Consider the following 23222-nt stretch of genomic DNA (forward strand, 5'->3'; position numbering starts at 1 on the left):
TTGGAAAGTTGAGGACCAGGCAGATGGCAAGCAAGAAAGGCCAGCAGCAGGTCCGTAGTAACCCCTCACTACTCCCAATGGCGATATAACGTTTTGCGCCGGCTAACATATACGCTGCAGGAGATGGTCCAGGTCGGTTCGTACCTCACTCCCATTACATACCTCTAACTAGGGTGCTGTAGCTGACATGAAGTCGATGTTCTCGTTCATTATGAAGATCGCTCCGAGTATGTACCATACCCATCGAGCCTAGATTCGCTTTAGTCCAATGGTATGATTAGAAGTTGACAGTTATTATAAGACGGACAGGTGCACCTTTTTGGAAGAACAGGTCAGCATCGCAGCCTCAAGGTGCTTCTAAGCCCTATGACTCCAACACCGTTGTCGGGGCTTCCTATTCGCATGCGAATATCCTAACGTTCGTAACATGGACCGAGCCAACAGGTTCCCTGGACTCTAGGATATATGAGCTAACCCTGGTTCTTTCTGGCAGCGGTACATCCCCCCATACGCGACCACGAACACCCCCGCGATATTCATCAACCCCCGGTTCTCGACCGTTGGCTTCTCCGCCTTCTAAAGCTGGAGGTGCCTCCCTCCCACCTACTAATCAGCCATATTCGAGTATATTATCCCATGGGGTCGGAGGTTGGAGCAATGATAACGAAGAGGACGACGATGACGACGATGATGAGATCGTATATGACGACGACGAGGATGAATTCGGACTTCCCAGTCTCGCCAGCATGCGCAGAAAGAGAGACAAAGAATCTCGGGCGTTGCGGAACAAGCTGAGCGATCCAGGAGGCCGGGGGAGCAATACTTCCAGCATCAGCTATGCCCTGGGTAGTAGTCGGCAGCGAGCGAACAGCTCGGATATCGCAGAGGAGAGGGGGGCATCCTTATATCCGAACGCGAAGAAATCCGAAGGCAAGATACTTCGCCCTCAGTATAAGGACATACTTAGAGACCCGGTGAACGCATTGAATCTCATCGATCATGCTCCGCCGCCGCCAGGCGCGACGCCTAAGGAAGTGGAGATGCATTCAGCACGCATAGGCAGGATCAACAAGTTTAAACGCATTCTCCAAGCAAGCACCGTCTCTTTGCCCCAACTCCGTGACCTAGCTTGGTCGGGAATTCCCGATGAAGCTCGAGCAATGACATGGCAATTGCTTTTAGGGTATCTCCCGACTAACAGCGAGAGACGCGTGTCAACATTGGAGAGGAAACGCAAAGAATATCTTGACGGTGTTCGCCAGGCATTTGAGCGAAGTACTGTCGCCGGCCTCTCGTCCACATCTGGGAATACAGGCTCCATGTCGGGTCGAGGACGTGGATTGGATGAAGCTATATGGCATCAAATCAGCATCGATGTCCCACGTACTAACCCGCACCTCGAGCTTTACGGTTTCGAAGCAACGCAACGTTCCCTCGAGAGGATCCTTTATGTTTGGGCGATTAGACATCCCGCAAGTGGCTACGTGCAAGGAATCAATGATCTTGTCACGCCTTTCTGGCAAGTTTTCCTCGGCATGTATATGACAGACCTGGACGTTGAAAAGGGGATGGATCCCGGTCAATTGCCCAGATCCGTGCTGGACGCAGTAGAGGCGGACTCATTCTGGTGTCTGACTAAACTGCTGGATGGAATTCAGGATAACTACATTTATGCTCAGCCCGGTATCCACAGGCAAGTCAAAGCGCTGCGCGACTTAACTACGCGCATCGACTCAGCTCTTGCCAAACACCTAGAGAATGAGGGAGTCGAGTTCATGCAGTTCAGCTTCCGGTGGATGAACTGCCTTCTCATGAGGGAATTGAGCATCAAAAATACTATCCGCATGTGGGACACGTACCTGGTATGTTTTCTTCTCCAGAGGAACATCCTTAAGGGCAGGCTAATTTCGTGATAGGCTGAAGAACAGGGCTTCTCCCGCTTCCATCTCTATGTCTGCGCGGCTTTTCTTGTCAAGTGGTCCGAGCAGTTGGTAAAAATGGATTTTCAGGTTAGATTCGTCTACTCAGCTCTACAAAGTCACTCACCGAAATAACTGACAAACTCTACATAGGAGATTATGATGTTTCTCCAAGCTCTTCCGACCCGCGACTGGACTGAGAAAGACATTGAGCTTCTGCTGAGTGAGGCGTTCATCTGGCAAAGCCTGTTTCAGGACTCGAGTGCCCATCTCCGACCTGCGGGAGAACAGTCATCTTCTTCCAGCTTCGGCGGGCTATGAAGTCGAATAACGAGGTTCCACAGGAGCCGGTCTCTGAGGGCATGAACAGTCAACAATAACAACAATAAAAATAATTCTAGGTGAAATCTAAAGGAGTTCGAACGGTTCCGGTTTCTATCTCTATCATGTGTCGGCTATCAGAAACTTCTGTACATCTTGTCACGGCCTGTGCGATTTTGTCCTACTTTTAGCGGCTGAGGGTGCTCCTGGAATTACCTGTCAAAGCGGATCGACCCAGGGAATCTAGGATACAACATCACCTACCGCGATAATTATGCCTTCAAGTTAAATTTCGCTGATATTGGCAGTTACAGGGTTAAATGGAGGGAGGTACGCACTTTGGTCCTGTCGAGAATCAGTGCCTGTGTTTCATCTATTGGATCATTAGCGCTTGCTCGCGCTTATATTGCACAACTAGATAATGTCGCAAAGTTCTGTTACTTGCTATCCGATACCTGCTGCGGGAAGTACTTACAATGTAAATATTCTGGAAGCCGGAACTGCTGGTCAGCCTTTGCTACGGAGACTCTTCTCCAGTTAGCTGATATACCCCAAATACATGTCCTTGTGGGTGTAACGTCCCATTATTACGCTAGCATTATTCGTGTTCCAGTTGCCAGCGTAAGATATTGCAATCCCCAAAGGTGCTAATCACCGTAATTTACCTAGAAGGACGTAGCGTGAAGATATCTGGACGATGTTGCCACCATGCCTGCTCTCATCGATACTGTAGTTATGCTGATAAGATAAGATCGGGGGGCGCCGTCGGTCTAACATTTCTGCGATGCCCGTTCTGGGAACAACGACTGAGACGCCACCGACTTAGTATTTACAGACTTGTTAGCTGCTCTCATAGGAGCTTCACATAACCTCTCCCGCATATAATCGCGAGGTCAGCTCTCCTGTCCCTCGCCCTTTTATACAGCGACCATGTCGTTCGGTCGGAATGATTTCCTGAGCCAGCGTGCGCCTGAGAATTATGTCGCAGGTCTGGGCAGAGGTGCGACCGGTTTCACCACCAGATCAGATCTTGGTCCTGCGCGAGAAGGTCCTACCCCAGAACAGATCCAGGAGGCTCTTGCGAAGAGAGCGCAGCTTCTGGGAACTGCGCCTCCCACTGCATATGGAGCTGGGCGCGAAAAGGGCCGAGCAGAGGCGAAGGTAGAGGAAGAGGAAGAGGACGAACGTTTCCAAGATCCGGAGAACGAAGTTGGACTATTTGCCTACGGGCAATATGACCAGGAAGATGACGAGGCGGATCGCATATACAAGGAAGTCGATGAGAAGATGGACAGACGGAGAAAAGCAAGAAGGTTAGTACCATCCCCATCCTTTGACCCAGCATATCGCATTCCCCTTCCCTGTCTTTATTGAAAGCCTTTTGTTCATCCGGTTTTCGGTTGATCTGGACAGAATACCGACTTGAATCCTTTCGCCGTCTATAGGGAAGCTCGAGAACGTCAAGAACGTGAAGAATACGAACGGAATAATCCGAAAATTCAACAACAGTTCGCTGATTTGAAGCGCTCATTGGCCACTGTCTCGGACGAAGACTGGGCGAATATCCCTGAGGTCGGAGACCTTACGGGTAAGAACAGGCGCGCCAAGCAGAACCTCAGACAACGCTTCTATGCCGTTCCGGATAGTGTCATTGCAAGTGCGAGAGATGCCACACAGTTTGAGACGACCATTGCCGAAGATGGCACCCAGACCGATGTGCGCGGTGGAGAGAGCGCAGATGGAACCATGACCAACTTCGCTGATATTGGAGCGGCCCGAGACAAAGTGCTGCAGGTCAGACTGGATCAGGCAGCCCAGGGGTCGACTGGCGATACTGCGTCCGGGAGCGCGACAAATATAGACCCGAAGGGATACTTGACCAGTCTGACAAAGTCAGAACTGAAAGCTGGTGAGGTGGAAATCGGGGATATCAAGCGTGTCCGTGTGCTGCTAGAGTCAGTTACACGAACAAACCCGAAACATGCGCCGGGTTGGATTGCTATTGCTCGTCTAGAGGAACTTGCTGGACGGATTGGCGCAGCCAGGAATTATATCGCGAAAGGATGTGAACTGTGTCCTAAAAGTGAGGACGCTTGGTTGGAAAATATTCGACTCAACGAAGGCCATAACGCAAAGGTTATAGCCGCCAATGCGATTAAGAACAATGACCGTTCCACGAGGTTATGGATTGAAGCCATGAAGCTTGAGACTGAACCTCGAGCAAAGAAGAACGTTCTCAGACAAGCAATCCTCCACATCCCACAGTCTGTCGCCATATGGAAGGAAGCTGTGAATCTGGAGGAAGACCCCGCAGATGCTCGTCTGCTACTTGCGAAAGCGGTGGAGATGATTCCTCTTTCAGTTGAGCTTTGGCTTGCGCTTGCTCGTCTTGAGACGCCCGAGAACGCGCAAAAGGTTCTCAACGCTGCGCGCAAAGCCGTCCCGACAAGTCACGAAGTATGGATTGCTGCTGCGAGATTGCAGGAGCAGATGGGTACGGCTGATAAGGTCAATGTCATGAAGAGGGCTGTGCAGTCTCTGGCGAGGGAGAATGCCATGCTGAAGAGAGAGGAGTGGATTGCAGAGGCCGAGAAATGCGAAGAGGAGGGTGCGGTGCTGACCTGTGGTGCCATTATTCGCGAGACCCTCGGTTGGGGATTGGATGAAGATGACGACAGGAAGGATATTTGGATGGAAGATGCGAGAGGCAGTATTGCCAGGGGTAAATATGAGACTGCGAGGGCTATATACGCTTACGCCCTCCGCGTCTTCGTGAACAGGAAGTCCATCTGGCTTGCCGCAGCCGATTTGGAGCGCAATCATGGAACCAAGGAAGCCCTCTGGCAGGTTCTGGAGAAAGCCGTGGAAGCTTGTCCTCAGAGTGAAGTGCTCTGGATGCAACTTGCAAAGGAGAAATGGCAAGCTGGAGAGATCGACAATGCCAGGAGAGTCCTTGGAAGAGCATTCAACCAAAACCCCAACAACGAGGATATCTGGCTTGCTGCTGTGAAACTTGAAGCGGATGCCAGGCAAACTGACCAAGCCAGGGAGCTTCTTGCTACAGCTCGCCGCGAAGCCGGTACGGATCGTGTTTGGATCAAGAGTGTGGCATTCGAGCGTCAACTGGGCAACACTGATGAGGCACTCGACCTGGTCAACCAAGGCCTTCAGCTCTATCCCAAGGCAGATAAGCTCTGGATGATGAAAGGTCAAATCTACGAGTTACAGAACAAGTACCCCCAGGCTCGTGAAGCGTATGGCACTGGTACTAGAGCCTGTCCCAAATCAGTTCCTCTGTGGCTTCTTGCTTCGAGACTGGAAGAAAAGGCAGGCCTCGTGGTTAAGGCACGTTCAGTCCTCGACCGAGCTCGTCTGGCCGTTCCGAAGAACGCTGAGCTTTGGACTGAGAGCGTTAGAGTCGAACGACGAGCCAACAACATCACCCAAGCCAAGGTGCTGATGGCTAAAGCGCTGCAAGAGGTTCCTGACTCCGGCTTACTCTGGAGTGAGAGCATCTGGCACCTGGAGCCGAGAACGCAGCGGAAGCCACGTAGTTTGGAGGCTATCAAGAAAGTGGAAAACGATCCTATCCTCTTCGTCACTGTTGCACGTATATTCTGGGGCGAACGCAGGCTGGAGAAGGCCATGACCTGGTTCGAGAAAGCTATTGTCGCAAACAGCGACCTCGGAGATGCATGGGCATGGTATTACAAATTCCTACTACAACATGGCACCGAGGTAAGTTTTAAAAACCATTTCCACTACTGTCCTCTACATAGAGAAGAAATCTGAGACTAATACCACCGCTACAGGAGAAACGAGCCGATGTGCTAGCCAAGTGTATCGCCACGGAACCCAAACATGGCGAAGTCTGGCAATCCGTCGCCAAAGATCCAGCCAACGCCTACAAGACCGTAGAAGAGGTGCTGAAAATGGTAGTGGAGCGTCTTGCATAGCGTTTTCAAAGAACAAAAAGCATGATTCTCTAATGTCATCTGGGTTATGCTACTTTTTTTTTTCCTTTTCTTGTATACTATCTTTTAGCAATGGCGTTTGACAAGGCCTGCTAGCAGGTTATGGGGTTTATTCATATTGCTTTGTACTTATATGTGGACGCAAAAGGATGTGATTCGCTTATTGTTATTTCCCCTTAAATGATTTGCAAATAACTGATTATAAATAACTGCAGAAATTCATAACTAACTAGTAAACTAATAATTTATCCACCGAAGAGCAGTTGCTATATATGTAATTGATTCTTGATATAGTTACATAATGTCTCTTATCCAAGTTCTTAATTAATCGAACAGTATGCTTTTTATTTATTCTGTCTGCATAATTGATTAACCTATAGCCAATCTCCTCTGCGGAAAAGCAAGCACAAAGACACAAAATAGAGCAGTATATCAACACATGGGTATCTACCGTAGCCCCTGTCCAGATACAACGAGGACAAAAGATACATGCTCCCCTTCCTGCGGGAGGTCGTCAATAGCAACGCCCTCGCCTTGGTCCGTCACAGTAGTCAAGATTTTTTTGGTAACACAAGAGAGGATCAAGCCAAGAGAAGAAGAGAAAAAGGAAAGAAAAAAAAAAGAAGGAGAAGAAGAAAAAAACCCTCAATGAACTCCACGCAATGCAAATATGAATGTCCGTGAAATAGAGAAGTTCTCTGCCCGGGAGATCTTCTAGGGACATGTCCAGAGGAGCTGTAGTCAGTCGAGATGGCGCAAAAGAATATTGAGAAGCGAAAGAGCAGAAATTGCGGTAATGATATCAAGCCGCCATGGAAAGGCACTCGTCCAGCAAAGAGCCCAGTTGCTCTCTGTCATCTGCGGCACCTCCTTCCCAGTCCCAGCCGGCTTCGTCTATGTCCATCTCATCTATGGGGCTTGGTGGAGACTCAACCTTGTTACCATTAGCGGTTTCCATCAGGATGTCCTGTCTTTCTGCTTCCAGTTCGTCCTCAACATATCCTCCCATGATTTGATCGATGATCAACGGCATATGGCTGAGCAGTCCACCTCCAAGCTCAAGGGCAATCCTAAGGTCCTTCACCCCAAGAGGTCTTCTGGCGCTAGCTTCCTTAGCTTCAACCGGCAGCAACCCGGTAGTGGCATCCTTCGCGATCTCACCACGAGTGAATGCCAGCTCTTCCCGTTCTAGCTGGTGTCGATATCTCCTAGTCATCATGCCGTTAATTGTACCGGACGGGCCATTTGACCGCGTTCGCGCGAACACGCTGGACAGTACTTCCTTCACAAAAGTTTCCGTCGCAATGGCCATGAATTCGGCACAAGAGAAGCTAGCACCGCTAACGACAGACTCCTCATAACATATGGGAACCATACGGGCGTGGATCGATTCGGCATCGGGGAATTCGCCGATTTCTGATGCCAGTGGCTGCGCATATCGTTTTCTGATCTCGAGTTCCCAATCTGATCGAAAGATATGTGGTCAGCAATGCTGCCGTACAGCTGGGAGAGAAGCTATTAGGTCTTACTAGTCTTATTCAATCCACCTGCACTCGCTGGTACTTGTGTCGGCAATTTTATTTGCTTCGCCTGGCGATATTCTTCAAGTTCATTCCGCGCCACTTCGCTGGGGTCGGGCTGGGTAGGTATGAACCGTTAGCATCCAGTTCAGTCGCAGCACAACCAGTAGTCTTCAAGGGTCAGGAATAAGTACCTCCTGGATCGCCTTTATTCTCCGACGGTCTCGAGGGGGTAGCTGCATGACCTCGGTCTTGAGCCTTTGCTCGGCCGCATCCCCGGAGGCCGGCTTAGACACAACCGTGGGCTTATCATTCGCAGATACCCAGCTGGCGACTCCATGGTCAGGGAGGTCCCTCGTAAGGTTCCCGATAATTGTGCATATGAAGCTATTGTGGAGGTGTTCGGTCTTCGCATCTGCGCATATTATATGGTCGACACGTGAGGAGAACTCGCTCTGGTTGAGATGACCTAGATATCAGAGGGTCAGAAACGTGCCAGCAATAACCTGAAGTCTCCAGGGCGATCGCATCTATGATAGGGACTATATCAGAGAGCCAGTCTTACGTACCTAGAAGGAAAAGGGCTGTCGACTGCTTGTACTCCGCCCAACTGTCCCCGATAGCGGCCTTCAGCTCAGTGTAGACAGGTTCCAGATCCAGACGCGGAACAGAGATGAGCGCCTTAGTCGACTTCTGCGTCGTCGAAGCGCCAGTAGCAGTTGCCGGTTTAGCAGACGACGTCGAAGTCGACGCAGAGTCTGTCCGACTCAAAGCTGCTGGGTCGATCTGCATGGTCGTTGCGAACTCGTTATGACGCGACGGGCTGCGCGAAGCCGAAAAGAGGATCACTAGGACACATCAAGTGCGCGCTGGGATGAACAGTGGTCTCGCGGGCGGAGTGGACAAACGCGAGGATGGAAATGGTCGTGGTCGCGAAGCCATCGATGGATGGAGGTTGCATCTCATGTTCGTCGTCGTCCTCCCGCCGATCCAAAAGCAGACGCACGAGGGCGCCCTTCACAGCGTCTCGCTCGCTTTCGGAAGCGATCCCTGGGAGCACCACGACACAGAACGAATTATCTCGTGTTAATTCTCTACAATATTCACAAGTTGAACTGATATTACAAACTTCCAGCGCTATATTTTACAGTGTGCTTCCAAGGCCGATTTGGAACTACTGAAGCCTAACTACATCCTCATCTAACGTGCCAAACAGCTTCCCAATGTCATCCATAATGCCCATAATCTGTGTACAAAGCTGTCCAGTGACCAGGGCTATCAAGGTTAGCTTTTGCACCTCGATCAAATTATAGGGCTCTAATGTTGTAACCTACCATAGGCGTAGAGTAGCGCGTAGTCTTCATCCGTTGTCAATTGAGAGACACGGCTATCCTGGCGATAGTGGAAGATGGACGACAGTAATCGATCTCTGGCGTGTTCAATATTTGGGAGAACATCACTCAAGGGATATTCAAGCTTCATGGACGACGCCAAAACTACGGCTTGTCAACATTTCGACTTCACAAGCTAGATATAGATAGTTTGTACAACTTACCGGACAATAGATGGCTGATGCGGGCGGTTAATTGCGACCTCTCTTCCATAGTATAATGAAGAAGGGCAATTTCTCCTTCCGAAGCCTGGCGATTCTTCACGATCTCCAGATTCATGGCGTGAAATGCATCCACCATACTCCTTGTGCGGCGGAGAATGCTCGTGTAGAGAGCATCGTTGAATGAGCTCTTGAGCTCAAATTCAGCGCGGGCAGACGCCTGGAGACCTTCGAGATGAGACATGAAGCGTGCAACTTGAAGCTTCTCTCGGTCATTCATGTATTCGACTGTCTCTTTCCCTTGAACCATCGTCGACAAGGGGTCGCGTTTCCAGATCACGCTCATGCGAAGCCAGAGCAGACTTAAGCCATCTTTCAATTTCTTTCGAGCACTAATGGGCCAGAGCAACCGAGTAAACATAATACCCCAGATACAGCCGGATAAGACTGCCACAACCCGATGAAGCGTGATTTCTGTGATGACTGGGTGGGCGCCTCCCTCGTCCTGGTCACCCTTGCTGTCGTCCTGCGAGAGTGAGTATGCATATAGCACACAGAGGTTGTATGTGAGCATGATGAACCGCCCCATAGGGCCCTGGCCCTTCACAAGGATTATATAGGCAGTCCACATAGCCATCATCCAACCCAGAAAGGCCAGGAAGAACACATTCCCGGCAGTGACGTACCAAGACCCGATTGCACAAACTGCTCCCAAAGAAGTTCCCAGGAATCGAGCATATCCAGTGGTATTTGATGCACCGATGGTCATCGAACAAACAAGCATGTACGATAGCAGGCCCCATTCCCCTCGCCAGTGGGAGTAAAAAGGCCGTGTAGCACTTAGGAAAGATGGCAGCGCATATAACGCTGCACCAGCACCGACCTTGATAGCAAATTTAGTATCATCGCGCCTGAATGCGCTAAGCGATCTCCAGATACGATAGGCGAGTCTTTCTTTCAGGCGATCTGCCTTTGAATTGGACTGGGCTCCCTTCGGCTTTCCACGGTGAATAGAGATCATATTGGATATGTCCTTTGCTCCCGACGCAGAGATCCGGAGTCCTTGAGAAAGGCATCAGTTGAAAGTCATCGACTACAGGAATGTACATTTGTGATCGCTTACCAGCGTCTGCATCGTTGCTATTTCCCGTCCTCCAACGCCAGAACTTCAGCCAGTTCCAAGACCGTCCATTTGGTCTCTCCTCAAATTCGAGCTGAAGCTCATCTAATATTGCCATTAGATCCTTGAGCTGCTCTCCGAAGTCAAGAAGCGAAAAACTGAAGTGCCCACAGCTTGCGGCTACTTCTTCGATGTCCGCTTCTACTTCGAGGGATCTAGTTCTCATGATTTCTTTCTGTTTATAGACGGACTTCAGAGCCTCTTCTCTGGAGGTTCGATAGAGACTAAGGGCACGATCTAGGCTGATTCTGAATTTACTGTTGACGACGACCCTGTGTTCAGGAGTAGGGCCAAAGGGCAACTCTTCCAGAATTTCCTTCAAGGTGAAAGCAAGAGATCGCTATACATAGGTCAGTAATCTAGCATCATGTACAAGCGGGAAAGTCAAATACCATGGAGGGCCCGAGATGTGTGATGAATAATTCAAATATATCTTCAGGTGATTTTAGAATGGCCTGAGAAGCCATATCTGGAGTCGTGATTGCTTGTCGCTCCTCTGATCCCTCATGCAAGGACGGCGAGAGTATCGGCTGATGCTCATGGTAGGGTGTCCCGAATGGGGAGGAACCGATTCTTGGAGACGATCGCCCTTCGAGAAGATGTTCGCCATAGGCAACTCGACTCTGCTTGAGCAACTCGAATTGCAGTGCAGCGGCGCTTCGCAGTCCACCCATATTCTGCGTTGTATTCTGCACCCAACGGACGAGTCTTTTCTCAAGACGATATTCCTTCTCTGTGCCTACCACATAGTGTTCCAGTTTTGCTTCTTTCACCAGTTTGTCGAGCATGCCATAGGCCTTCTTATTACGCCCTGAGGCATTGGTAAACTCTGCTCCTTGGAGCTCTTCCTCTGACCCGCGAAGGAAGCTCTCCGTAATTAGCCCTAACATGGTGGCAAGCGTATCGGTCATTGTGACTAGGTTTGAACGGAGCTGCTTACGTGCAGATATAGGGAAAATAAGGAATGACACTGTCATAGTAGCAATTACACCCATAATGACCATCTTGAGAACCTGGAATATCTTAGCGAAAGACAGGTCACCTTTCTGTACGGCGCCTTCTTTCGTCAAGACTGTGATGATGGCAAGAGATGCCAGCGAACAGGCAACATTGACCAAAGGATCACCAAGCCTCAGTTTTGTCCAACCGATAAAACCCAGACCGCCGCCGCAAAATATGATGAGCACCAGTGCATGACCAAGAGGAAGTAAGTCGAGGGTGTCCTCGAAGAACATGGCCACGCACATACTCGTGAGAGAAATGAACGCAGCATAGAGGAAAGCAAGGAAGGCACATATCAGAGCCTTGAACATGCTTCCCATTGACCGCGCAGGATGGAAGTAGACCGTAATCGTAGCCACAACATGTTTCCCATCTTGGTGGCCGAGAAACGCGGCGATCGCTGGTATAAAAGTTGCCAGAGATCCCAGTAAATATGCCACACTGCATTTGAACACCCCTTTTCCTGCATCCGAAATGGCAAACCGATAGGCTCGCTCCCCGAGATGGTATGCATTGCCGTATATCCTCGATGTAGTCCCGCCGCGGTCTATAGGCGCTTCGCCGGCGGGCAAGAGCGGTGTCCGCTCATCTTCGCCATCGTCCGTCGAGGAACCAGATTTTCGTAGGTTAACGAGCCCTTTTAGACGTTGACCTGTATGAGGCAATATGAAGGTGGCATTCCGCAGCTACAGTACACCGCAATATAGTCAGTTATTATCGTGTAACAAGCTCGGAGATGCTGGGTGAACTGCTTACCTTACGTCGGAAGGAACTAATATGATACGAGGGCACCGGCGGCGATGCCATGTTTTGACAGCTATCGCCGGTCTTCGTCTGCGATATCAAAGCATGTTTGTGTTTGGTGCTGTGAATGTTGTGGTTCTCGTCCACGCGAGCTCTGCTCTTGCGGAGTAGCTTCTTAGGAGCTAGTTAACTAGTTAATCGAGTCGGTCACTTTTTGCTGGGTTGTTGCCACGACCTCCGCCCTGCGCACACGCCATTGTATGTAGCTTATGCTGTCTGCTCTATAGACACAGAGGATCTTGATAACGCGCATGAAGTTTATGTAACACTCAGGTTAGTTCTTCAGGAACTGTACTGTTCTGTTCTTACTGATTGAATTCTATATTTGTCTTGAATAGAGTCATAAGGTTTGGGGGCTGCAGCACATACATGCCCAGATAGTGATTTCGTACATAGAAGATAGCACCCATATGGAGACAATGGTTCTAGCGTGAGACCTAGAAAACACCTTTACTCCAAGCCCTCCACATTCCATACCTTTACCGTTGCGTCAGCACCTGCAGAGGCTATCTTGCGACCTCCTTCGATCCAGGATACACCGTTAACTCCTTCCTTATGGGCATTGGAAACCTGCAGCCAATCTCCGGGCTTTGCTAAGCTCCAGACAAAGATGTTTGTATCAAGTGCGCCACTTGCAATATGAGTCCCGGCCTTGTTCCAGGCCAGAGAAGTGATACGCGCTGTGTGAGCCGTCCAGCGGTCCGTCACCAGACTACCATCAGCAACTTTGAAGACAAGCACGCGACCACGAGAATCACCAACAGCTAGAAGGGATCCATCAGGTGAGAATGCTAGGACTGATATCGGGTTTCGTGACGCCTTAATATCAGTCTTTGGAGTGAGACCAGAGCTGGAAACGGTGGCGATCTGAATCGAAGAATCTTCTGTTCCAAGGGCGGCGGTAGTTCCGTGAGCTGCCACAGCTGTCAGAGGAGACTTTGAAGCGAAATCGCCTGATTTCTTTCCATCCTGGAAAATCTCGACTCCTTCAGAGTTGGCGACCAGCACTGTTGAGTCTCCAACGGCAATACCCTTCGGCTGGCCTGATAGCTTCGATGAGCTGCCAGTGTACGTCTTAGCGGAGATATCAATGGACCTGATTGTGTCGTCCCAGCCGACACTGTAGACCCTTCCACTTCCCTCTGAAGTGGGCGCCAGGCCACATACATAGCTTCCATGGCTGGCACCGTCCACTTCATCCGCAGTTCCTGTGGCGACGTCCCAGCTGCAAACCCTTCCTTCGAAACTTCCAGTCCAGAGAGTTTCCTTGTCGCTGTCACCGCCGAAATGGGTCAAGGATGTGATATTCTTCTGGTGACCGTGGAGGACTTGTCTCGGCTTCTCGCTGCCCTCGACGAGGTAATTGAGATCTCCGCTCAGAGAAAGACTGATAATGAGTCCGTCGCTTCGGCCCTGGGGCCAAACGACACCGACTTGCTGGTCCCGAACATTCGAGGATCCTTCTTCGCCAATAGACCAGGTTTGGATAGCCTTTCCAGCTTCCACATCCCAGATCTTGACGGTCCGGTCAGCACTAGCTGTGACGAATTTCCGGGAGTCACTAGCCCATGAGACTCCAAAGATGCTGCCCTTGTGTTCTCCTTCGCCAATCTGGCCCTTGGCTTCTCCGGTCTTGCCATCATACAGCCAGATTCTCCGGTCACCACCGACACTAACAAGTGTAGAGCCATCCGGACTGAAACCAACACCATAGATATAGTTTATATGGTTGTCCTTCAAACTGGTGTTGAATTTGAAGGGAGCGCCATGGTAGAAAACAAGCGTCTTGTCGTCTCCTGCTGCGGCTGCTCGTAACGGACGCTGTTGTCTAATCGAGACGGAGTTGATTGCTTGCGTATGACCGGCAATTTCACCAACGCTGTTTCCACTATCGGCTGTTATACAATGTCCATATCTCTGCTTGCCGTCCCCGACTGCGATGATGCGCTGCGAGTCTCCGTCCCAAGCCAGATCGTTGATGCGCCCGCTGGTAATGAAGTACTCTCCCTTCGTGAGACCGTCACCCAAGCAGTCCCAGACTCTTACAGTACCTGCAGCGTCTCCACTAGCAACATAGGCTCCAGAAGGAGAGAACCGTGCGACTGTGGTCAGCGCCTTGTGGTCTGTATACTGCTTTGCGACGGTGGGGTTGTCGATGGAGCGGAGGAAGATCGATTTGCCCGACTTTCAGGGTTGTTAGTACAATTGTTTCTACGTCGTATGATGCCTTCAGTATGAGCAAAAAACGTACCGCGTATGAAAGGCGCTCTCCTTTTGCATCGGAAGCAAGCTGCGTGGGCTGACCCCTCGTTGTTGAGGGGCTCGCCGCCCAGATGGACTCTGGTACAATCAGCCTTAATGTTGCATGTCTGTCACGAAGAGACCATACCATTCGTTATGGACATGTCTATAGTATCTGGCAGAAATCAGATATCGAAGAAGAGTCTCTCAAAAGAGACGATATGAACAGTATTCAGATGATGCGAGGTAAATCGAAACAGTTGCCTTAGCTACGTGGAGCTATCTGCCGTGCGGAGGTGGGGTTCGGTGACATCGTCAACACTACCACAGGCAACATTCGAAACAACGACGTGTTTTGAAGACAACGCTCTGTTCTAAGTAGATCGGTAACAAGACAGTTCCACATCCGACGAAAAGCAATAGGAATAGGTGAAAGAAAACATGAAAAGGGAAAAGAGCAGACTTAGAAAGTAGAGCAATTGCAGCTACGCTAGGAGCTTAACCATGCGTCCCATCTCTAAGGTACAGGTTTGAATACGCCGTTTAAAATGTAATAATATACATCGCCTGGAAGCCCATCCGTGACGAGTTTGGCTCATGTCATGTACGCCGACTCGACCATAACGTAAAACGTCTCTCACGCAATGCTGCCCGAATCCATCCTGGCCTTTGCTTCCGCCGCCAGGATCTCGGGGTGCCTGTGAACACTGGGCATGAGACCGAGCCCAATAGATCTGCGAATTGCCTTGGCGATCTTTCGTTGGTTAACCGGCCGGAGACCAGTTTGGCTGGAGTGCTTGATACGGCCCATCGATGTCATGTACTCGGACATGATGGAGAAGTTCTATCGCCGAAAAACATGAAGTTAGCTTTCTCGTCATGATTTCCTCTGGCGAGAAGCGAGTGTACGCACCTTGTAGTGGTCGAGAGGGTTCATGTTCAGAGCATCAAATGCATCTGTGGAGGGACTGTAACGCTTCCTCCACTTCTTCATCTCGACGGGACTCAGATCATGAGGCGCATAGATATCACCAGCCTTCCATTCTCGGGTCTGAAATCGCTCCAAAACTCTGCTTTCTCCCTGAGATTTCTGGTCTTCAAGGAACTTCTGGCGGTTCGGCAGTCGACGGCGCGCGAGGTTTCTGACGTCTGACGCTATAAGTCAGTCACTGTTCTAGGATTTCAGACAATAAAAATCATTGATTTGATGATCACCAGGCAGACAAGTACTTACTCTGTCCATGAGCATTCGGGGAGCGTTGTGACGTGAAAGTGCTCGTAGACACTGTGGAAGAGGTCGAGTTCCATCGGCAACCCGACAAGGCTTTAGTGCTCATATGAGCAGCCCGGGACAAGGGCGATGAAAAGATATTGAGAGACATCTTCAATGGAGTTGGCGGCTTGTGTTGAAGAAAGGCGCATCAACTGCCGAGAAGATGTCCGCAACTTTTCCAGCGGACTTCCGTACTTTACTTTAGCGCCAAGAAGCGGTCGCGCTTCTCCAGCCGCGGAGAGCCAGAACTCCCGGTTTACTACTCTTGCAATGCAAGCTTCTTCCTAGTTCTGCGACCTCTGCTCTCTTCGCCTCGATCTTCATGTGGTCTCTGATGCCAATTGTTTGCCGATGACACAGTGATCCTTCGAACAATTACTATACTCGAGCTGTGCTTCGATTCGGAGAAGCATTATCATTTTGAGGGCGTTAATTTTACGACAACCTCGCAGACTATGCGCGCAACATGCAGTCCCACCTGACCAAGAATGTATTTCGCGCGATCTTGAATAATGAGCCTATCCATTTTTCACAGTGCCATGGGCGAAGAGGCCTTCCTCCGCTTTTGTCTTCGTTGCGTGGAAGAAGACTGGCCCTTCGCTCCCCGCACTATCTACAACGACGAACTCTTTTCGCCTTCAACTTCCCTCCACCCCCTACTGAACAGCAATCGTCGACAAAGCCTCTATCTCCAGAGACGGGCTTGAAGGCTATGAGAGATCTTTCCAAGTCGTTGGCAGACAAAAGCAGACCTCCGACAAACGATATTCTAGCAAAGGCCTTCCGAGATTTTTTCTCTTCTCACGTCGATACGCCTGGTGTCATCACCGATTTTCACGCGAGACTACTTATAGTTACGTGGAAGCACCTGAAGGCACAACAGGAAGAGCTAGAGCCGGACGAGTATGGGGCAGTCTTTTCCACGGAAAATCTCGAAAATGTTCTATTTGTCCTCTCCGAGGCACAATGCCTTGAGGAGTCCCGGGATGCAGTGCAGAAAGTAGCACGCTTTGCTTTCCTAGAGCTTTGTTCCGATCGAGGTTTTGGTCCCAACAACGTCAACCAGCAACCACTACTTGCGTATATAAATCTCTTGTGCTCCTATGGGAATCCTGAGGAAGCGCGGCATGTGGTAGAGAAATTCTGGAACCAACTCCGAGAATGTAAGCCTTCTCCATGGCTCACAGTGATGAGGGGATTTGCAATGAAGGGCGACAGACGCCAACTTCGGAGGATTACAGAGGAGCTTGAGAAGCAGGGCACCAAGTTCGACCGGGAATCCCATGAGCATCTGACCTTGGTTCTCATTGAGCAAGACCTTCTCAATGCAGTCAAGTCGATCTATGACTGCCCAATTTCTGGAAACCTTGAGCCCACAATTGCTACAAAGAAAGCTGTGATCAAGTATGCAATCCTTAGGTCAGAGTCTGAGTGGGCTACACACGTTTTCCAATCTCTTCCTCAAGAGCTTACTCCTGAGACACGAGATATCATCTTGCTTTGGGAGGCTGCGAAAGGGGGGAAGGCGGCTGAATTGTCAGCGAAAATGAAGGTCATTGCCGCGGAGAACCCCGAACTACAGACATCGCTCACTATCTCGACTGTCAATGATCTAGTCGAGCTCGCTAATGGCAAAGAGGATCCCGCGTTGGCACTTGACTTTCTTTCGCTGGCATCCCAATGGGGCCTCCAGCCAAATACGCAGACACATATGCTACATCTAGAGTCACGAGTCCAAGCCGGTGACGTGGATGGGATTCTAGGATGCTTGGATAAGATCGAAGACATCCAATCTGTAGCGTTGTCCTACGTGCCATTGATAAACAGAGTGGTCACTGCTCTTTGCTTGTCTCAGCCCTCGGATACCTTGTTCGACCAGATTCTATCTCTCCTCGACCCTCTCGTGGAGAATAATATTCGCTTTGAAGCGGCGACTGTCGCTGCCTTATCTCACATGTTGCTCCTCCGACGTGATTGGAACGCACTTTCTGAACTTCTCCGCCCGCGTCTTGGTTCCTATGATACGGAGGAAAGGAGCACGATCAGGAAATCTTTCACTACGTTCATCTTGGACCCCAATCTCAAGAGCGAGGACGCATGGGAAGCGTATGGCATCCTGAAGCTCGCGTTCCCAGAGACAGGCGTCGCTACTCGAACCGACATCATGACTTCCTTCTTCAAGCGGAATCGCAGTGACCTGGCGTGTATGGTCTTCGGCCATATGCGTCAAGCAGACAAGCTATCGCAACGCCCCAAACCAGACACGTACGCTAGATGCTTCCAAGGCCTGTCTCGAGCCGCAGACAAAGAGAACCTTGAGCTGGTACATAACATGTTGAAGCTTGACCTTGAAGTTGATATCAACACGAGAATCCTAAATGGATTGATGCTCGCGTATGCATCCTGCGGAAACCCCGAAAAGAGCATGGAGATATTCCGCGACATTCTACAATCAGACGAAGGACCCAACCACAAGACCATCACGATCTTCTTCAAAGCATGCGAGAACCATCACAACGGAGCTCAGGAAGCTTTCAAAATGATGGAAAAGACGAAACTGCTAGAGATAGCCGTCGACCGTCGGATGTACCATGCGTATATCGAAGCCCTAGCCGCGCAGTGCGAATTTGACCATGCAGTCCAGGCCGTGGACAAGATGGAATCCCAAATAGGCCATCCTCCCACTCGCAATACGTAAGTTATCACCTTATCCCGCCCATTGTCCTGTGTCAGCAAAACAAAAAAAAAAAAAAAAAAGAGGGAGAGAGAGGATTAACATAAATCCCAGCATCGGCCTCTTCTACAACGCCATACCATACAAATATTGGAAAGATCAAGTCGAACAATGGGCAAAAACAACTTATCCTGATCTATGGTCTCAGCTCGAAGAACTACCTCGCACGGAGCATGAAGAAGGACCGAAATTCGACGCCATCAGAAACGATATCGCTCTCTAGGAGCGTTGTCGTTCTAAAAGAAGGAAAGAAAAAAAAAAGGGATCAAAAGGAATCTGGGGGAATGCATTTATCATGATGTGCTTTGATACGTGGATATGGATGTGGATATGGATATGGATTTTACTACTAGGTAATTAGTATGTATATATATATATAGGATCAGAGACAGAAACAGTGCCTGCCACTACGAAAGGCATGCTATGAAATATTTTATCTAGTTCAAGAATCATGTTTTGTCTTATCATTTAACATATTGTGGATCTAATCTACTTACAACACTGTACATAGGACAGCTATTTTTTTTTTTTTTTTAAGCATCTACGTCTTAAGTTTTCAAAGGCACCTTTCTACTACTATTGCTGTTATGTAATTCTTCTCCGAATACATTATATCTTCAGGCTAGTTAAGTAACTATCGTGCCTTACAGAATATTTGTTTAATATGCATATGGGATTACAGAACATTCTTTCGTTTCCCTTTTCTTCTTTTCTTAGTCACAATATCTGTTGCGTCCTTCTCAAAGCAACAGACAGACAGGTTCATAAAATAAAAACACGTCTCAGGGAAATCAACCAGCTCATCTCATATAATGGAGCCATGCAACTAAATTACTCTCCGACTTTGGCGGTCCTTTTGCTCATACTATGAATAATTACGGTTAGTATATTTGATGTGTACCTGGATAGATAGGTAGAAAGAAAGAAAGGGGCGACGACTTACAATTCGAAGAAAGCGAACTGGCTAGGACTGCTGCCGTACTCGTAGACAAAGCGACTTGCGATGTAACTGCCGAAGATAGCACGTAGGTAGCTATCAGGCACCTTGTTTTCATCACGTTAGCGTAATCGGTTATTGCAGCGACAAAGATTAGTATGCTACACTTACCCTCTCCATGATTGTGTCAAGGCCTATCTTGTCGAGGAGGAGTCTAGGTAGAGCGTCTTTGAGAACCGATCTACGCAGTTCCAGATCATCCCAGAGCTTTGTCTTCTGAAGCTCTTCGTCAAGGGTGGTAATGGCGACACTGAGCTTGTCACTGAGGACACTGCGCGGCATACCGGTCTGTTCCTGCTCACGCCAGATAGCCTCGAATTCAAGGGTTGCGTTTCTTTTGATGATCTCCTGGACCTCTTTGACGTACTCCTTGTAGAATTCTGGGATTGTGCCATCTTCACGGACGCACATGTTCTCTACGAAGCCTTTATCATCAAAGGAGAGAGATGCAAGAACTTCAAGGGACGAGGATGTAACACCTCCCTTGTTGGCAGACGCATCTTTGAATACAATGCAGCCCGCCTTTTCCAGCCGGAGCTTGCTGTCTTGGGTGATGAAAAGGTTCGCTCCTTCGACAATATATGGGATGCATGTTTTGCCATCGACGATGAGCTTTCCGACAGATGAAAGATCGATAGACTCTGGTCTTCCACCGCAAGGAACAAACATGTCGTATTTGTGATCCCTGCGCAGATGGAAGGTATTACGGAAGACCATGCCGTTGTTGACTATCTCACCACTGGGCAGCTTGACATTGCTCTCGTCGACGAGGACCCGGTATCCGTTAGGTGAGAGTTTGGAGGTATCAAACTCTGATATGGTGACTCTCTTCTTGGCGAGTCTCACCAGCTCCTCGTGGTCAATTCCCTCGGGGTCCACGAGTACACCAGAGCCATCGACGATTGCAATATACTTCTCGTTTCCAAGGAGGATCTCGTTCGACCCAAGATCGCCGTCCGGACCACCCGTCTGCAGTTTCCTCACCGTCGACGGGTCGATGCCCAGCTTACGGTAGATTCCAAGCACGTATTGGCGCACGGACAAGGTAGTCATGCCGTAAGCGTCGTGAGGAATACCACCAAGCTTGGGACTCTTTCCGGTAAAGAATGACTTCCACCAAGACGCGCCTCTCTTTCTCGCGTGTTCAGTGGCCCAGTCCACCAGCTCAGCCGTATTCTCATCAGGGCCCATGAATAGGATCTCATCCTTGCCATACAGATCGACGATAGGATCCTTGATTCCCGGGCTAGTCGGTGGAAGCAAGAGGTCCATGATACTGTCGATGTACTTCTCGAAAGCGACCCGGGCCTTGTCCTGATGGTTCACGTCAAGCAGGATGACACCCTTCGCACCGCCTTCGGGGATATCCTTGTTTTTCCGCTGTTGGGTGTTCGCCAGGTTGTAATTCTCGTCGAACAAAGAGCGAGCATTGATGCTGTAGGCTTCCTTGTTACGGCTCTTGACGATACGGATACCTCCACGAGCTATGTCACGGAATCGAAGGTGGAAAGCCCGGAACTCAGAGCTGATGACGAGGAACATGCCATAAAGACGTTGCGGGTATTCATGCTCAGGAAGGAAATCAGGGTTAAGTCGGAAACTAAGAGCAACCTTCGTAGGAGTGTAGAAATTCGTCTTCAGGACCGAAGCGTTGAAGACACGGAAGGCCGTCATGACCATCTCGTCATGCTCGTTCAATGCAGTTTTCGAGATGAGTTCCTTGAGTTGCGCGTCATCCAAAACCTCGTCAACCTGAAGACGGAGGTAACTCAATGTTGGTAGGAAATCATCGTGTCCCGGACCGCCAGTTTGCACATAATGCGTATTGGCAAAGTCTAGATACAGCTTGTGGACGAGCTCGGGATACTTGTTGATAATATCGAAGATATAGTCCGAGGTGAAAGTTTCAGTGCGAAGTCTGCGCTTTATCTTCGCCAGCAGTTCAGCGTGAACGCTGTTATTCGGGTCCAGCACAGCTGTCAGCGAGGTGTATTCCGAACCAAGACGGTTCAAGAACTGCTGGACGAAAACCCAGCTACAATGAGCGTAGATGGTCTCCTGCAAGCTGAGACGTCCGCTGGCAAAGTGACCCTGGAACCTGTTCTGTGGGATACAGTACAACAGCGAGATTTCCTTCATGATCTGATGGATAGCAGCCTCGATGGGAGGATACCTCTGAGAAATCTCAGGGTTGTCCAGGGGGCGCAGATAAAGAGATAGCACCGTGATGCCATTGGAGAAGTTCTCCAGATACTTCCTCGAGCTCGTCAGGCGGTAGTAATGGTAAAGATCAGACAGCGCACTGAACATGCCTATGGCAGAGCCCTGACGGTATGCGATGACCAGTCTCTTTTCCCGACTGCCTTCGATTTCGAACATTTCAATCACTGGACCAGCTCGATTCACAGCATTGCTGATGATCTCCTGGTAGACTGCCTTGGTGTTGGCCGTGGCCTTTTGCAGGAACCGCCTCTCACCGATGATTTCAATGTTAGTCTCGTCAGGCGACGGGTTTGGATTGCTAAACTGGCACTTGTATACGAAGTAGCAGCGCAGTTGCTGTTCCTTGTCGCCCGGAAGCGGGCTCGAGGAGCGGAAAGTCTCGACACGGTAGCTGTTGTCATGGGTGGAGTTATCGATGTATTTCTCGTCTATCCTCTTTTCATACTGCGGTCCGTCAAAGGTCGAAACACCAGGCTTGCTGGTGTCGATGTACACCGCGTGGTCTTCTGCTTCCTTATCCAATCTAATTTCCAGCTGCTTGTCATCGCGAGCGTACGCCGCAACCTTTGCTGCGTACAGGGAAAGGATCTGCGTGACGATGGAATCGACCGTCTCCGTTTGGAAGTACATGTCGTCAATGCCTAACATATTGTAGAACCAGGTAGTCTCTGATACGACGAAATCGCTAGGGAAGAATCCCTTCTCTTCCAGCTTGTCCATGACTACGCTTGATGATCAGATCACATTGTCGAACAAGGAGCTGCACAGATCGCTGCAAACTGGGACTATCTCACCTTGTTCCATCTGCTTCTGCTTGCCCTCGAACTTGGCAGCAATATATCCGGGATCCTCCTCTGATAAGATCCTGTAAGGACCGCCTCCAGGGATCCCCAAATGCGTAGGCTGGGGCGAGGGCTGACGCTGCTGAGAGCGCAGCGCGGCATTTTCGAGGACCTTGTTCTGAGGATATCTCTGGAATCCTATAGGCGTGCCAGTCCCTGAAGCCCCGTTCTCACCATTGGAAAACAGCTTTGGGCCAGACGGGTTCGAAAGACTGCTGCTGTTGAGGCCCCGGTCTGCGAGGTCTCCAGACGCAGAGACATCCTGCGAGAGACGACCGGCCGGACGAGTGGGAGAAGACATGACGGATCACTGTTTTTGTTTTTGGTGAGATCCGTCTAGATAGAGAGGAGAGTTTCTTTTTCTTTTCTCTCTCTCTTTTCTTTTCTTTCAAACAAACAACAGACACTCTGTTATCTGCAAGGGTTCGTTGGAAGCGGTCAGCGGGATAACGAGTCTCCTCGCGCGAGGGGCATGAGATGTCAAGACAACACAACAAAGAAGCGCACACTCCCCATAAAAGGCGAGAGCTAGCTAACTAGCGAGGATAGTCAATCAAGGGATACGTGCCTCAATCAGACAGGGAGGACGAAGGCTTAAATATGAACCAGGTTGGACTGTAATACTAATAATAAATTGGAT

At 49.8% G+C, this 23222-nt stretch overlaps 6 protein-coding genes across 6 annotated transcripts; 3 read left to right on the top strand and 3 right to left on the bottom strand.

Annotated features, from left to right (window-relative positions):
- Positions 1-23: 23 nt before the first annotated feature.
- Positions 24-2240, top strand: C8Q69DRAFT_489181 (rab-GTPase-TBC domain-containing protein; the record flags this gene model as incomplete). The annotated part of the gene is made up of 5 exons (XM_028632099.1): positions 24-50; positions 121-136; positions 310-1862; positions 1917-2009; positions 2073-2240. 5 exons carry the CDS (start codon positions 24-26, stop codon positions 2238-2240), a joined length of 1857 nt encoding a protein of 618 aa, XP_028480979.1.
- Positions 2241-3061: 821 nt separating this feature from the next.
- On the top strand, positions 3062-6447 carry C8Q69DRAFT_483224 (PRP1 splicing factor, N-terminal-domain-containing protein). The gene is made up of 3 exons (XM_028631708.1): positions 3062-3553; positions 3686-5978; positions 6053-6447. The coding sequence occupies exons 1-3, from the start codon at positions 3171-3173 to the stop codon at positions 6194-6196; spliced, it is 2820 nt and encodes a 939-aa protein (XP_028480980.1). The 5' UTR covers positions 3062-3170; the 3' UTR covers positions 6197-6447.
- A 569-nt stretch (positions 6448-7016) lies between these two features.
- Positions 7017-14677, bottom strand: C8Q69DRAFT_448637 (transcriptional regulator of RNA polII, SAGA, subunit-domain-containing protein; the record flags this gene model as incomplete). The annotated part of the gene is made up of 12 exons (XM_028629300.1): positions 7017-7678; positions 7744-7852; positions 7929-8203; positions 8304-8582; positions 9069-9230; positions 9290-10348; positions 10410-10806; positions 10859-12154; positions 12225-12302; positions 12750-14456; positions 14524-14612; positions 14662-14677. The coding sequence occupies 12 exons, from the start codon at positions 14675-14677 to the stop codon at positions 7017-7019; spliced, it is 6129 nt and encodes a 2042-aa protein (XP_028480981.1).
- A 473-nt stretch (positions 14678-15150) lies between these two features.
- Positions 15151-15895, bottom strand: C8Q69DRAFT_511084 (putative 37S ribosomal protein S18; the record flags this gene model as incomplete). Its single annotated transcript, XM_028633241.1, has 3 exons — positions 15151-15357; positions 15427-15662; positions 15748-15895. The coding sequence occupies 3 exons, from the start codon at positions 15893-15895 to the stop codon at positions 15151-15153; spliced, it is 591 nt and encodes a 196-aa protein (XP_028480982.1).
- A 153-nt stretch (positions 15896-16048) lies between these two features.
- C8Q69DRAFT_531559 (mitochondrial respiratory complex I chaperone) lies at positions 16049-19004 on the top strand. Its single transcript, XM_028633755.1, has 2 exons — positions 16049-18480; positions 18575-19004. The coding sequence occupies exons 1-2, from the start codon at positions 16253-16255 to the stop codon at positions 18741-18743; spliced, it is 2397 nt and encodes a 798-aa protein (XP_028480983.1). The 5' UTR covers positions 16049-16252; the 3' UTR covers positions 18744-19004.
- Positions 19005-19459: 455 nt separating this feature from the next.
- On the bottom strand, positions 19460-22883 carry C8Q69DRAFT_409876 (putative NAD+ dependent glutamate dehydrogenase; the record flags this gene model as incomplete). The annotated part of the gene is made up of 3 exons (XM_028628267.1): positions 19460-19564; positions 19629-22462; positions 22535-22883. The coding sequence occupies 3 exons, from the start codon at positions 22881-22883 to the stop codon at positions 19460-19462; spliced, it is 3288 nt and encodes a 1095-aa protein (XP_028480984.1).
- Between the last annotated feature and the right edge of the window lie 339 nt (positions 22884-23222).

Source organism: Paecilomyces variotii, assembly GCF_004022145.1.
Source record: "Paecilomyces variotii strain CBS 101075 chromosome Unknown C8Q69scaffold_22, whole genome shotgun sequence".
In the NCBI taxonomy this organism is placed as follows: domain Eukaryota; kingdom Fungi; phylum Ascomycota; class Eurotiomycetes; order Eurotiales; family Thermoascaceae; genus Paecilomyces; species Paecilomyces variotii.